Source organism: Fundulus heteroclitus, chromosome 14 (assembly GCF_011125445.2).
Source record: "Fundulus heteroclitus isolate FHET01 chromosome 14, MU-UCD_Fhet_4.1, whole genome shotgun sequence".
NCBI classification, from domain to species: Eukaryota; Metazoa; Chordata; class Actinopteri; order Cyprinodontiformes; family Fundulidae; genus Fundulus; species Fundulus heteroclitus.
Genome location: NC_046374.1, coordinates 10,348,004 through 10,363,951, shown reverse-complemented (window position 1 = coordinate 10,363,951; position 15,948 = coordinate 10,348,004). Strand labels below are relative to the sequence as shown.

The following is a 15,948-nucleotide window of genomic DNA, read 5'->3' as shown; positions in this document are numbered from 1 at the left end:
TTCGCTGCAAGGCAGGACCTCCCAGGGCTGGAGTGAAAAATGCCAACGTATTTTACACTCCACTTTTCCCCCTGCGCTGCCTGCTACACCGAAGCCTTTGGCTCCTGTTTTACGCCGGAGTCTCACAGATGCAGGCTGACTGGCGTTCTAACGTCTGCGTCGGCACGTCCCCTCTTACGCAATTTAACACCACCATCCTAACCCGTGTTGATTTCACCAATAACTTTACCAAGATGGCCGTCGTGTCGACTTCTGCTACGGTAAGCTGACTAAAACATGCTGGGTGGACACCTAGGTGATAAAAAGCAACCGCGCACGGACCGTCACATACAGTATTTGTTTTATTTCTCTGCTGTAGCCTCCTCTGCCACTTTATTATGTTCACCTGTTGCTTCTCCACTGGAAATTTCACATCAGCCAATCGCTGGACAGCAACTCGGCGCATGAAAGCATCAAAACATGGTGAAGATGACTTGCTGGAGGCTGAACCGAGCATCACAACAGGGAAGAAAAGAAATACAGGTGACCCTGAGCGTGGCATCCTTTCTTGGTGCCCGGCTGGCTGCTGTGAGTAGTTCATGAGCTGCTCATTTGCTGGGATTTTCAAGCCTCTGTGATGCTTACAGAGCACGGTCTGCAAAGTACGGAGCAGCTGTGTGGACCAAGATGCCTTGCAGATGTCAGAGATCAGAGGAGAACGGGCAGTCAAAGTTGGAGCTGACAGAAAGGCGTATAAACCTTGTAGGAATGCGCGACATGTCAATGGACTTCACCAGCAGAACAGCACACCAGGCGCCGCTCCTTTTAGCCAAGAACATGAGACTGAGGCGAGACGTCAAGAAAAGACAGTTCACCTATCCTCTGTCCATTTTTCTGCTGAAAGTAGCCATCAATCAACCAAAACCAAATCATGTCAAACATGATCTTCCACATAATAAGTTCACTTTACTCGACTGGGCTCCACAGTCGTGAGATCTCAATCGTTCCTACCCCTTAGAGGGAGTGGAGGAGTAGTAAAGAACTAAAAACTAATTGAATCAGGCAATGTGTATCTCATAAAGTGGTCAGTGAGTCTAATAACACTAGTATTAGGATAGTTAAGAGGAAGCTGTGGATGCATCAGAGCAAACTAAAAAATAAATCTGTGGTTTTATCAGCATGTTTCCTCAAACATGTTTTATAAGCAAAGCTCATTTTGAAGCTGAAACCCCTTTCAGTCAGATTGAGTCTCTTTCATCTTCCAACAGAAACCTCTGCTTGTACTTAGCTGGGCATTTTTAACTAGCATCATTGTCTATTAAGGACTTTTCAGAGAGAGAGAGAGAGACGGCCTCCTGCTCACCAGACTCTAAAAACAAACATTTAACATTTAAAGAACTTCAAAAGGTGAACCTACCCAAGTTTCTTTTGGGACGTTTTTGGAGTTTGTTTTAAAAGGAAAAACATTATTTTTTAAAAGTTTTCCTTTCTAAATTCTAGATTTCTACACTCAGTCGGTGCATTTTTAATAAGTAATAAGAAACGGCAGATATTCCAACAGTGCTCAGGCCCTAAAAAAACAAAACAAAAAAAACATGCTCTAGTTGTTTTTTCAGAAAAACTCTTCTTTATGTGCTACAAAATAGTTAAGAGAATAAAATCTGAATAAACAACCATCTTTCCATACCATTTTCTATTTACATTCCATACATTTACTGCTAATATCCTATACAGTTTACTTCAGTATCAGGTCGACACAGAAAATATCCACTATTTATCTATTAGAAATAAACAAGCGTAGCTAATAAACTGGGTTAAAAACGGCATTAGGCCTTTTTCTGTCTGAAGGAGCAGCTGCACAGAACTCAATGAACCGACTCCCAAAGACGCCCCTTGAAGTCACTTGAGAAAGGACAGATCCGAACGCACTCGACCTCCTGCTGAGAGCCTCTCTGCTGCTCCGGCTCACAGCCTCACCGCCTCCTTCAAAAAGGTGATGGGGCCCAAATCTCTGAAAGCCTGTTTACCTTGAGAGCCTGCAGCCGCGCCTGCTCCTCCTCCAGGGCCTGCTGCTTCTCCTTCTCGTCCATGCGGCTGAAGGACATGCCAGTGGAGGACAGAGATGAGACGGCACTCGACAGGGTGGACGCTCTGGAAACCGGGGGGGAGAGGAGAGAAAAATGAAGAGTACAACTTGACCGAGAGGGGGGTTATGTCTCATTTCTGTGACTTTCAGCTCTAGTCAGACTGAGACGTGTACCTTGCGTCTGCATTCAACTCCTTTGTCTTCTTGCCCTCCAGAGAGGCCAGGTGCTGCTCCAGAGCCTCCAGGAGGCTGCTGGGGGCCTGAGAGTGACACGAGCAGGAGCAGGAAGACAAACAGATATTCAACCCAGTCTGCAAAAGCTTCAGGAGAGCGTTGCTCTCAAATGCAAAAAAACTAAACAACAAACACACACACACGCGCTCCCAGAGTTGTGCGCACAGGAACACAGCACCCAGAGTTAGTCGCTCTCTCAGGAAGGTAACGGAGTGCATCAGGCTCCAAGAATAGCCATGGCAACATGCAGCAAACATTCACATTGTTAGCAGGAGAACAAAGGAGGAAGGTAGAAAAACAAAGAGTGAGGAAAAAGGTGGGGAGTAAAAGGAGAGACTGGGCTTGTTTTCCTCCTTACTTCACAGCAGCACAGAGGGCGACGACACCTGCGGCACAACCTTTCTTCCCCCTCTGCCTCGCCTAGTCTGCCCCGCACTGAATGCTGGGATCCGTTTGATTCGTCAGCCTTTAGTCTCAATATATTCACCCTCTTCACCTGTTGAACTTAGAAACTATTGAACGTGGAAACTTCTATTCCCCCCCATTTTATCTAATTGCCTGTCCGAAAAAAAAAGAGAAAAGAATAAAAAGCAGAAAAAAAAAAGCAATGGGCGGCTGCACATAACTCAATCGAAATCAGCCACGGCGAACAAGGTTACTAAGGATTGTTGCTATGCGGCTATAGATAACAGTTCAGCTTCAGGTGGAGCTCCTGCTGCTAGGCAAACTATCCTGTGGTTGTTAGGTGCTTCATTAGTGGTCACACGACCGCTAAAAAGAGGAAGGAAAGCATTGAAGATGTTAATTTAACAGGTATAAAAAAAAAAGAGGAAAAAAAAAAAAAACAGTAGCAGCTAGGTCCTCATTTGGCTAAATAAGTACAAGGGAAATTCTCCCACTGCGCAAATATGACAACGTCACGTCTGCCTCGCTCTCCGCAAGAATGTAGCTGGCAGAGCTGCAGACCTGCACACAAATGCAGAAACCGCTCAGAGGTCTGTGCTGATGGGACCCGGCCAAAAACGTCACCTCGTTGTTAAAGAGACAGCCACACGCTGCATAAAAAGGTCACTTTTTACTGTCAACGAGTCTGAACAGGTAAGAAAAAAATATATATATTAGCTGTAACACACAGAGAGAGTGAGCAGGCGGTCCATATTTGTAGCCCTGACGTAAGTGCCAAGCGTAAAAATATCATTGTATCAGAGCACTTACACAAAAATACATCTTAAAATGTATAGTTAGAAGCAACAGTTATTCCTGGTGCTTCTGAAATACGACTGAGCCACAGACCAAGGAACAAATAAGAGCTGAATTTAACTGGTTTATTACTCAGGCTGTGGGCTCGAGTAAGTTTAGTATCTCCATCGTGACTGAGCCATTTGTCAGCGCCGTAACAACTTTGAATTTCAGGCCGACTACGTAATATTTGTTGAACGCCACACAAGAGGAGAAGCTGTGCCCAGAACACCACGGCTGCTGCCAGGAGTCCAAAACCACGGCTGCAAGCACACAATGAGCCCAGTTTGAGCTGGCCGAGCTGGGAGACGGAGCAGACTTCCCCATCCTGGTGTGGCATGTATCGGCCCCTAGTTAAATTAAGCTAAACCAAGCCCTGCGTCTTTCAGGGGCTCAACTATCAAGAAACGTGGATTTTAAACTTTTTGGTAGCACTGTTGCAGTCTGTTTCATCAGGGAGTGACAGAAAACGTTCTCCTCACACGCCATAATACCAGACCGTGAGCCTTTCTAACCGAGCACTTTATGCTTCAGTGTTGGAAGGCATGGATAAAAGTCAGTACAAAAATGACACTAACTGTGCTGTAATAACCAGGCTATTCACTATTCTGTCGAGCACACTGAGGCGACGCTGTCGTGCATGACAAACACGATATGAACACCATGTAAGGAGGAGGATGGAATTTAGATGAGTGACCAAAAAAAAAAAAAAAAACTCTGCAGAGACTTCCTCGTGCAGATGAAGATGGAGGGGCGCAGGAGTGAAGCCTCATTTCCTATTCATGAGCTTCCATGGCCTTTTCCGTCGGTGTCAGACCTGCCTGCGTTCAGATTTCTGTGTGTGTGTGCGTGTGTGTGTGTGTGTGTGTGTGTGTGTGTGTGTGTGTGTGTGTGTGTAGAAGGGTCTGACAGCCACAAGCAATCTGCCTGAAGCCAATACACACGTATTAACTGGCTCGACGTCAGGCCGTGGTACAGTAGGGGGAAAAAAAAGGATGGTCATGCCTGTGAAAGCTCAGGGTATTGCATGTATGCTTGCACAGTCGAGCACAGCAAGTATGATCTTCATGCAGATTGTTAAAGGAAAATTCCACTAAACCCAGGCACTATTATTCCTCAGCGCTTTGTGCTTTTATAGAGTCAAGACTCTTCAGAGTGTTAAGCCAACTGAATTTGTACAGCACATCCAGTGCTTTACGCTAGAGCCGCATTCAGCCAATCACATATGTACACATCCATTCAACGGTATGCAGACGGGTGGACAACCTGAGCTACCTGAGGGGAGGAGGAACCTGGCACTAGATCCACGACTTTCAAGTTGCAAGACGACTTCTCTTCTTAATAAGTCGCAGTCGCCCCCAAATATTCAACTTATCTAGTTTACCGCCACCACAACTATATTACAGCAGTTTGGTAACGTATTTAGAGAGGTCACTGGAACCAGGAAGAAGCTGAGGTCGGTCAATAAAGTACAGAGTCCAGGGTTCCTGTACATGTTTTGTAAGTCAAAGCTTCATTATATGTTTACACTCACTCTACATCTACGGCAGACATTTCTACAGTGGTCACCACATGTATAAAAAGTATTTTTACTCTGGTAGAAGTGTATAGATACTAGGGTTTAAGTATACTTCTTTAGAAGTATCAACTGAAACCTTTTACTTGAGTATAAAAGTGCCGGTTTCAAGGCTACTCAGAGTATCAAATTTAAGGACAAAAGCTTAGAGCGTGCGCACCACACGGGTCTAGTACTCTACCCCACCCTCCCATAAAGACATATTTCTAAAGGCCATTATGACTATAATGTTATATTTATGTTAATTATGAAAAATGTGGCATAGCCTACATTTATCACCCACATGTATGACCATTGAAAATGAACCATTTTAATACAATGCAAATATACTGGGTTGGTAAACAACTTGGTGCGGTACCGCCTCCAACCACAATCAAAGTCACTCTGTCCGGGTGGAGCCATTTATCTGGCTATGATAAACTGAAATAAAATAGAAGTAACGAGGCTTTTGTCAAAACGCAAGGAGTAGAAAGTACAGATAACGGCATGAAAATGTAAGGGGGAGTAAAAAGTAGACTAAAAAATAATTAGTCCAGTAAAGTATAGACAACCAAAATTTCTACTAAAGTAGGATAACAAAGTATTTGTACTTTGTTACTTTGTACTTTGCTAAGGAGATGGACTGAGGGGACAGACAGGTGAACGAGTGGAAGAATGGAGGGACGCAGGCATGGAGGAAACTAAAGGTACTGATGGATTGATGAAACAGATGACTAAACATAAGAATGGACTGAAGAGGTTCCTGAACGGTCACTGTTCAGAGAAAACCCCAATCTAAGAACAGCTCTCTTTATTTATTAGTCACTGTTAAAGAGCGACCACTAATAAATTCACAGCTTTAATAAACATGTTATCTCAAGCCCCATCCACACAAAGACGAATACTGTACATTTTGATAAACGATGAGGAAATATTGTGGGTCCACACGAGACGAGGCGGAACCGCTGAAAACGCTGTAGGAGGTATGCCGGGCCCATTGGTGGCGCTGTGACATTAACACAGACGCAGGCGAAAAAAACACCGGGCATACGTAGACGACTCATGTGAAGTAAACACAGCAACGTGGCGAGGGATCAGACAAATGTTCAACATGATCTTTTTATGGGTTGGCAGGGGCAACGCCCTGTAGAGCAACGACGCTACTAACTAATATTTGGCTTAGCAGGAAACCCAACACCGGACGACGCCATCTTTGTTGTTACCCGTGAAAGTGAGGCACACGAAGGTTGCACATATTCTCATTTCCGTGTGGACGGGGCCTTAGAGGTGCTTAACCTCTAAAAATACAAGGGACTAAAAATCAAAACTGAACTCTGTGACCTCTCATCTTGTCTCGGCTTAAACTCCTTGTCATCTTTTTTTGTGTTTTCACAAAATGAGAACTTACCAACACAAACTGTTTTTCTGTGGGTTTGTCTGCAGCATCTATACACCCCAACCTGAACTGATGGGTATTCAAAGTTTTACATCTGTAGAAAAAGTCTGCAGCTCTACAGCTTTACAAAGCTGCTTTTTCTGGTTTATGTAGTATGCAGTGACATAAAAAAATCTCAAGTCAATAAGAGGCAAAAGGCAAAGACTTTGCCCCCTACCCTGTACACCGACACTTAAGCAATATCAGACTAACTGGCGTCAGGATTCCTCCACAACTCTGAGAAATGTACCAAGATTTTGGTTAAACGAAAACTCAGGAAAAATAGGGCCTAGGGCAAAGGTAGAATTTTCCTTTATGGAGGCTGAAGTGGTGAAGCGGTACAGTTTGCAACCCACCACCTACAATGTATGATCCTTTAGTCTTCTGCAACAGAGTAGGAGGGGAAGAAAAACACTCATTATTGACTGCAAATACAGGATTATTCAACTCAGTCCACAGACTACTGACTCTCACCAGTAAACATTAACCATTTTCTTTTTGAAACGTGCGATGGGGACACGTTTCACCAGGATATAATGTACTAAGAGATTTTAGGATGTTGAGCAGAAATACAATCCACCGCAGAGGCTACTCGTTAATAAGCTGTCAGGAAATAATGAAGATAATGATAGCAATAGACAAAGCAGTCAGAAAAGCAATGCCCAAAACGATTGTGTTATTCCTTCACTTGAATGCGGTTAGTACGAAGTCAGAGTCTCAATGTTGAACCGCTTTCATCAACAAATTGAGCTGGCTGTAATTTACCGGGCTGACAATCAGCGTTATCTACTAACAGCTCTTAGTATATAAAATTAGGAGGTGCAGGAGCATGGAGCAATAAGATATATAACAGGCAAACAAAGCAGAAGAAGAGAAACATTTAAAGTGACAAGCATGTAGAAAAGTTGGTTAACATGCTGATGTTATGCTTCTAGTTTGCCAGGGCTGCCATGCTCCTATATTAACCCTTGAATGAAGGACATCTAAAATCAGCTAAATAAGTTTAAATTTAAACCAATATCTAACTTATAACGCCTAAACTCTGCCTATTGTTTTCCAGAGTAGCTCATTGGAAGAAATAAAAGACAGACAGGTAGACATTTCTACCTAATGATCACAAAACATGAGATTAAAAATAAATAAAAGCCAAGTACTAAAAGTTTAACCAATGACAGCAACGGTGGTAATTTAAAACGGGTAATAAAAGGTATTTTTTCTGTTTCACACAGATTAAACCAAAGTGACTCAGCGTGTGGCGGCGCCTCCCTCCCCGACTACATCGTGCCTCACTTCCATTTGGTCCTCTTTGACCAGGGCAGATGCTAAAACTCTAGGCTTAAAGTTTCTGCATTAGGTTACACGTTTGCCAACTCATCTCGCAAATCTCCAGCTGACGGTGAGGACAAAAGCCATTAAACACTAAATAGTGCGCCATGAAGTGCAGGCGTGAACAACTGGAGCTCCGTCACAACAAGGCAGTGTGGGCGACAAGAATTTGGTGACCCTTCAGCTTGCACTTGTTCCCGATTTAGAAGCGTGTCACAACATTAACATGCAGTAGGGATTCAGTGAATATAAATATATATTTTTTTATTATTATATATTATATATATTTTTTTTAAATACTCTGCATTTGCAGAAGTTTACTGCCAACCACCATGATGATTTTCTAGTAGGTGTAGCAGAGCACAAGACAAGAACTCAACTCCTGTCTATGAGCCACGGTGTGGGTCTGCATTTAGAGAATTTCACGTTCTTGCATTGCTAGCTAAGCTGGTCGCTAATTTAAAATACCAACTCAAAACCAATAATTTGGTGCTTTCTAAGAGAGAAAGCACACCCCCCCTCTCACTGTACTTCCTTAAAAACACACATTTAATTCCCTTATTCCACTGATCTGACCTGTTCTCTATCTGCTGCGTGTTTGGTGCCCCCTCTTGAGTGGGCGTATTAATCCTGCAGCACGCTCAGCCGGGACGTTCACTAAAGTCTGGGGTGCACGGGGGACATCCACACAGATTCCTTGTGGGCGGGTGCCGATGACGACATTCAGTACAGCACCCAAAAACAATGAGAAACGAGGCCAAATGACCCAAAATCCCTCCTCCCTACTATTGATGGTCACAATGTTTCCCCCTCCTCCTACGTTTGTGACCTCGAATTCATCCTGGACTCTTCCCTGTCATTTCAAACACATATCAGCCATATCACCAAAACATCTTCCTTCCACCTCCACCCACCTCCGTTCATCCCTCTCCCACTCTGCAGCTGAAATCCTCACACATGCCTTCATCTCATCCGTACCCGGTCCAGAGATCACATCACCTCTGTCCTCCAACACCTTCACTGGCTCCCTGTCCAATACCGTATCCAGTAGAAGCTTCTCCTCACCTAAATGCCCCTTCATAATATGGAGGGGCCTTAATATGACCTCACTGCCCCAAACCATCAGGAACTCAGACTCACCACAGAACTTTAAATCTCATCATAAAACCTACTTATTTAAACTTGCTGTTCTGTAGTATGATTTTTCATTTATTTTAGTTTTTTTGGAAAGCGCCTCTGAGTGTCCAAAAAAGCACTATATAAGTTTGATGTATTATCATGATTATTATTAAAAGATCACTACCCAGTTCACTTTGTTCAAAATGTTAGCCATTAAAAATGAAGATAATTTGCCAAAGCAATACTTGAATGTGCGTGTGAAAGTCAAGCATTCTGTAGTTGCAACAACGTTTTTTAAAGATTGGGAGATTTTGTTTTTATATCTCGTTGTAAAGCCAAACGTCTGATTTTTTAAATTGTTGGCTGGGCAAAGAAAATTAATGAGGCCCTTAGAGCAAAGTTTTACATTAATCATTTAAAATCAGCCAGTGATCAATGAATAAAACAAATCACTCTTTAGCTGTCGCTCTTTTGATGATTCGTTTCTGGCAAGTGACTCCAAGGACTCTTTCTTATAAAAATGATCAAAACGAACCCGTTCTACCAAATGCGGATCCTAATAGGGGGACAATCTGACCGAGAAAATTAAGTCAAAACGAGGGTAAACAAATACAACATAAAGAGCCTTAAAAATAAACCCTGCTTCAAGGAATTTTAGTAAACAGCCTCACAGCTGGATAGAAAGCAAATTATAACATTTGATGATTAAAAGACGAAATCCTATTGCTTATCTGGGCAGAGAGGCTTTTTTTTCTAAACGCTTTCTTCTCTTAATCATCTTTGTTCTCCTAATTTCGAGGCGCGGCCTCGTTGTTTTCCTTTGCCCCGGGTTTTTAAAACAAAAACACGGGTCTTTTCATCAATTCTGCTCGCCGCAACCTGGAACTCTAGTGCGAAATCAGGGGGAAAGAGAGAGAAGGAAAGGAGACTCTGGCAGACCCAGGAGAGATGCCTTCAAACAGATCAGGTTAGACATGACGGCTGGTTAAAACAGAAGAAAAATGGCAAACAAAAGGTTAGTTTGAGAGGAGAAACAGTTAAAAACACACGGGGTAAAAAAACGGTGAGGTAATGGGCCAAGGCATTAAGGAAAAGACGAAGCCACGTATATATTGCTGGAATCTGAGAACAGCGGGAGGGAGAGACAGAAAACAAGAGGAGCTGAATAGAGCGGTGGAAGGTGCCATGTACACTGACCTGTGAGAGATCTGGGATGTCACCCTGATCTATTCCAACTTGCTGTCGTCAAAAACAAAAGAAACCAAAAATGGGGGGAAGGAAGGTGGGGGGGGAGTAAAATGGAGAAGAAAACAAAAACAAAAACAAAAAACAGGGGAATCATTACCTCATGCACTGGCAATGTGTCAACAGAAACAACAGAAACAAACAAGCAAATGCGTGTGACTTCTGAACCGACAGTAAATGGCGGCCATGGCTGGACGATGATAAACATGGCTGACTCTTGAAGGTGGAGCAGGCATGGATGATGCCGTGAGGAAGACACTGAGACGGACACCGAACTCCAAAAAAAAAAAAAAAATCACCTCTACAGCACGTAAGACGGCGATTTGTCAGGACACAGACGGCAGAACATCACGTCCTGCGTTTAGTGATCAGACAGTGTGAGCTTTTAATAAACACCTAATGAACAGCCTTCAAAGAAAAAAACGTTCATGGGCTCATTGATAAGTCCTGATCCTGAGTGGATAAACTCCTAGTTTAGTGGAGAATTGTGTGGAGTACCTAATAAATACCAGAAAATTTACCGTGTGTATCACTGAATGTGTGTCAGAAGTTGGACTATCGATGGATTTTCATCAAAGAAACTTTTCTGTTTTTAGTCCCCTTTAATTGTTTCCATGTTTTATGCCGTTCCACCCAAACCGTAAATGTATTTTCTTAGGATTGTAGGTGATAGGCCTGCTTGGTGCATAGCTTTACGGGCATTATGCCACTTTCATAACCATACCTGAGCTGTTGCCGTATGCAGCTCCCCCAGTGTTGCAATGCGCCGTCTTCCTAGTGTAAGTTCATCCATTACACAGAGCTCTGAGAGACGTTTAAAGCTAGTGAGCTTAATAAGCTAATGCTGGTTTAAATGTCTCCACAGCTTTATTCCTGCTGTGTTCTTCGGTTTTCTTTAGTTTTTTTTCACTCATGTTCACTAGCAAACCTCTGAGGCCTTAACAGAACATCTGGATTTTTATCAGAAGGCGACGTCTAGACTGGATTTCATCTAGGGGCACCAGAGTAAAGTGGGTTGAAGACAACTGCACGTCACCCTTCAGGTTTATATTTGTAAAAAAATGTTTTTAACGCATGTTCACCATCATACATAAAAATAAATAAAATACTTTGTTACATCAATGCCATAAACTTCAAAGTCTGTAGGACACAGTGCTATTAATGCAGCAACAGCACACAAGAGGTGCTTTTTAATGAATATTGTGCTGGATGAGCGCATTGTCAACTCAACATGCAAAGCCAGGCGTCCCTTTCTGCCCGCAATGAGCTGTGGAGACCAAACTTTAGAGATTTCTGTTTTTAAACCACCCATAAGGACTTTGAGCTGCGCTCATTTTAGCCACAGGAGTTATGGATGGCTGTTGAGTCTGGAGAGCTTGATGGCACACAGCTGTCTGCTTCACGCTTCCTGTCAGCTTCATGAACCTGGGTGACCCGACAGAGCGGAGAAGCAGCTCCACAGACACATTTAAAGGAAAGCTTTTGTTTCCTTTTCACGTATTACTTTATGCTCTTTGTCCAGCATAGAGCTCCTTGGCTCCATCAGAACGGCCACATCATGAGTAAAAAGATGTTTTTAACCAACAGCAGAGAGTTGATCCTTTTGCTCTGGGTTCTGCTATGTCTTCACCATCAAGGTGCTGAAACACCGGCTTACATTTAGCAAACGTAACCTAGTATTTAATGGTTTTAAAGTGGTGTGACAAACATCTCTCTGCTAACACAGATAACTCTACAGAAAGTTGGCACAGTTTTTATCTCTGCTTTATGAGAACCTACATTTCTCTCTTAAGCTTTTCTCTTTCCAGATTCCTACAGACTCCAATTTCTGTCCTTTTTTCAACAATTTTCTCAAACATCTGATTAAAAACCATTTATCCGTTTGTTTTTATTTTCTGTGGGTTACACAAATCGTGAAGCAACATTATTTAACAGCATTACGAAGGGCCATTTTGATTTTTTTCTGCACAAACACAAAATAAGCTCCTTTTATTTAACAGGATTTGAACTGGATTATAGGCTACATTTGATCAGGCTTCTTTAAATGAAAGGTTGTGATGTGTAATGTGTGCGGTGAAAGAAGCGGGGAAAAACAACTAGCTTTGTTTATCTTCTAAGCGGGATGTAGCTGAAGAACCAGATGCCCAGTTTGAGGCCCTGACCACTGTACCGCGGATATTTCGCAACTTTGATTCATTCTGCTGAGTTTGCACTTCCTGACCACGAGTTTGTGGCGACAAATACTGAAATCTCTACAAGCACCCTCAAAGGGGGCATTTTTACAGGCTATTAGCAGCGCCTGAGTGTGGAGGACCACTCTTCATGCCCAAAGCTCCCAGCTGAAGTGGACGGCACGACAAACATGGAGCAGCTTAGTGTATTTTTCTTCTGATCTGTGTTGCTGGGCTCTGAACCGCTTTCCATCAAACCTCACATGTGAGCTAAAGAGGCGAACGACTAAAAAGAACAAGCAAAAAGGAGGAGAATTTGAACTGTTTCAAGTAAATCTCTGGCCTTTTAGTGCTTTACAGGATTTTCTGCGGATCTTTTCTTGGTCCTGTTGACAGAGCCGACGTAGCACCAACACCGCACCTGCTGAAGTGCCAAAGCTGGTACCCAGTTTAGATGAGCAGGCCGTCTATATTTAGGCTACGGTTACACTGCAGGTCTTGAGGCTCAATTTCAAATTATTTTTGCTGAAATCGCACTTTTCCTGCGTGGTCGTTCAATAGTAAATGTGACCGCCTTGAGACTTCTGTCTAAACGGCTCACCACCCCAAAGCGGCCCGCAGTCGCAGAAAGAGAAAGGAGTCACCCTGTTTACGCAAATAATAATGGATGTAATCATTACTAGGGTTCGTAAAAAAACAAAAACAAAAAAAACATACGTATGAGTGGATACCGGCGCCTCTGATAGTATGAAGTTGTTGACCAATGACAGCCAACACTAGACCACATCATAAAATGATCGGGAATGGGCCGATAATGAAAAAAGCCCGATGTGTGTTGCATGAGGCAAAAAAACAACAACACAAAAACAAAAAAAAAACAAAAACGGATTTTGGTCGGATTTTCCTGCTGTGTGAACGTAGCCTTAGATAAAACTCACTAGAAAAGGAAAATCAAAATCGTAGTTGTGTCTCGGGTCTTAAGCGCCTAGGAAGCTAAAACACAGTAACTGCCTTTCTCTGATTTCTTTAATAAGTGGGAATTTATTTGTGGCCTCTGTGAATAAATCAGACCAAGAGTTGGACAAATAATTTAAGTTTGTAAGTGAGAAAAGAAATTTAACTCTAAATCAGAGTTTTCTCTCTCCAAGAAGTCGTATTTCATTGTCTTAGATAATAAATTTTAGTTTTTCCCATAATGATGCAGATTTGAATAGTTGTTCCATAAATCTCCACACCATGTGGTCTTTTAATGACAATGTGGCTCGGTCATCTGTTGTGTGAAAATGTGTGACCTCTTCAGCATCAAAGCTCCTCCGTGGAAATATATTTGTCGACCATCTGCAGCTAAGCCGTTTTCCATCACGCTGTGTGACTGCAGAGCCACCCTGAGTGACCTGTCAGGTTATATGTCCATAAAACCTACACAGTATCTTTGCAGCACCAGCAGCGATGTTTAGAAGGCGTTGCATCAGATCTAAAGCAGACAAGCTTGCGTTTAGTGAGGTTTGAGGGGGGGGGACGTATTCTGGATTAAAATTAGGCAACGGAAAAAGACCCTGACACACTTGAGACGCCGGATCTAAAAACAGACCGACTCGTTATTTATTCCCCCGAATATCTGCTTTTGTTTCCCATGTTTTGAACGATGCTTCCAAGTCTCCAAGTGTCTGGGGAGCTCCTTAAAAACGTAATCGTTAAAAGACGGAGACATTTAAATGGGAACGTTTCCCTGCGTGCCCGTAACGCATCTGCTTTTGAAACAACAGAGAGAATGGAGACGGAACCAGGCGCAGCGGAGAGGAGGGAAAGAGGGATGATCTGTGGGCACCGGGGGAGAGCGGAGCCACTCGGGTATCCATCTTTGTCAGAGGGAGAAAGAGGAGCGCGGCAGAAGAGAGGATTAGGCGGAGGGAGCTAACAGAGCGCCTAACCACGTCCTCCATCTTACGGTTATTTTTGGCCTACATATATATATATAATATATATTTGTGTGAGTGTGTGAGCATGGAACGTGGGGGCAGAGGGGGGTAACTCGGGGATGCTCGGTTCAGCAACGCTGTGTGAGCAAAACTGCAGCCGTCGCGTGAAAAATGAGCACATTAAAGTGCTGCTTGAGAACATCTGGGCTCGGATGTCTGGCTTTGAAACATCCACGTGTGTTTGGGAGTTTTAGAGGATGAGGAGACATTTAGAGTTGCAAATCTAAAATAAATAAAAAGCAGAGCTGCAGCAGTGAGCCCCGCTCCGACACACGCTCCTGGTGCGTCTGTAGCTGCAGCGTGTCTGTGTGCTCGGGTACCTCGGCCACTTTCAGGAACTCCGACAGCTTTGTCATCCTGTAAAGAAATTTCTTGTAGATGTCCAGGGCGTCTTTACACTGGTTCTTCTTCATGTCGAAGTACTTCTCTGCGGAGGAAACACAAAGACAAGTCGACGAGGATTAAAACTGGAACGGCGCTGAAGCAGACGGGCGTGTTTCTGTGTGCGTGTGTGGAGCCGTGTTTACATTTCTGCAGCATCGGCATGACTGAACACATGACATGTTGGTCTAAATGATACATCCTTGACTACCTAAGGTGTCATTACAATAAGCCATTACACTACTGCAAGCTACATGGCCTTGATAAGGTAGTAATAGTTGAAACACAGACTTCAACGTAACTTCTCTAGACTCTGTCCAGACAAGCACCATGTAGCGCATAATTGTGAGGTAGAAGCAAAAATAACTGATTGTAATTTTGTTTTAACCAATGAAAGTCTTAAACATGATATTGCTTTCATCTAAATCAGAGTACTAATGTTTAGAGCCAGTAGCAGCGCTTCCGTAACAAACGCGTGCAAAACTTGGTCAATATTCTGCCGACGTCAGGTGTAATAACACCCGACTGGGCGTGTTACGTAAAAACACACATTGGGGCGTTACGCCTTGTAAGATCCACAAACACCGGGAACTTTTTTTTGAACTCTCTAAGTGGCAGCTGATGGTTAACGCTTAAATGTTTTAAAATGCTGTAGCGTGGCGCGCTTGTATGAAAGGGATGTGTACTACCCAACAGGTTGATGACTCCTTCATTGTAAGCAGCAAAGAGTCTTATGGAGTCCTTGAAGAGAAGCATGAAGGCCGAGTTGATCACTCCGTTGGTCAGCTCGTTGGGATTGGCCTGCAGAGGAGGAGAGAGAGAGAAGAGGAAGAGGAAGGTGACATCTTCGTCACATCACCAAAACCTGTCATGGACGGCCGGTATCAGCTATGCAGGAAGCGCTTTCTCCAGATAACGTCGCCTTTCCCCCGGCAGGTTTTAAGGCGTAACAAACAGGCCGTTTGATAAACAGGATGTTGAAAGGATCTCATTTGAATGCAGAGTAAATGTGTGTGAAGGTCTGCCTGTTGGTGGCGTTTCAGCCTTTGAAGCTGGCTGGCACAGAAAACAAAAACACAGAGTCCTGCCTTTGCTCTCCACACACAGCCTAAACCCTGAGCTCGGCCCCCGCTACGTCCCGCGCTGTGCTCCGTCACACAGGAGGTCTCGGTGCTTTCTGATCAGGAAGTGAATGAGCC

The 15,948-nt window shown here is 43.5% G+C and overlaps 1 protein-coding gene across 10 annotated transcripts in view; it reads right to left on the bottom strand.

Annotated features, from left to right (window-relative positions):
- si:ch211-200p22.4 (phosphatidylinositol-binding clathrin assembly protein) overlaps nucleotides 1–15,948 on the bottom strand; it is a 96,285-nt gene that overhangs the window by 29,138 nt on the left and 51,199 nt on the right. For 6 of the 10 annotated variants that reach the window (XM_036146252.1, XM_036146259.1, XM_036146253.1 and 3 more), the window contains exons 6-11: nucleotides 15,439–15,550; nucleotides 14,689–14,795; nucleotides 10,171–10,212; nucleotides 6,892–6,912; nucleotides 2,240–2,325; nucleotides 2,007–2,130 (exon numbers count right to left, since the gene is read on the bottom strand). In XM_036146252.1, the coding sequence (XP_036002145.1) occupies nucleotides 2,007–2,130; nucleotides 2,240–2,325; nucleotides 6,892–6,912; nucleotides 10,171–10,212; nucleotides 14,689–14,795; nucleotides 15,439–15,550 (492 nt within the window). The remainder of the gene's footprint in view (nucleotides 1–2,006; nucleotides 2,131–2,239; nucleotides 2,326–6,891; nucleotides 6,913–10,170; nucleotides 10,213–14,688; nucleotides 14,796–15,438; nucleotides 15,551–15,948) is intronic. The other 4 variants (XM_036146255.1, XM_036146257.1, XM_036146258.1 and 1 more) reach the window with 3 other exon arrangements.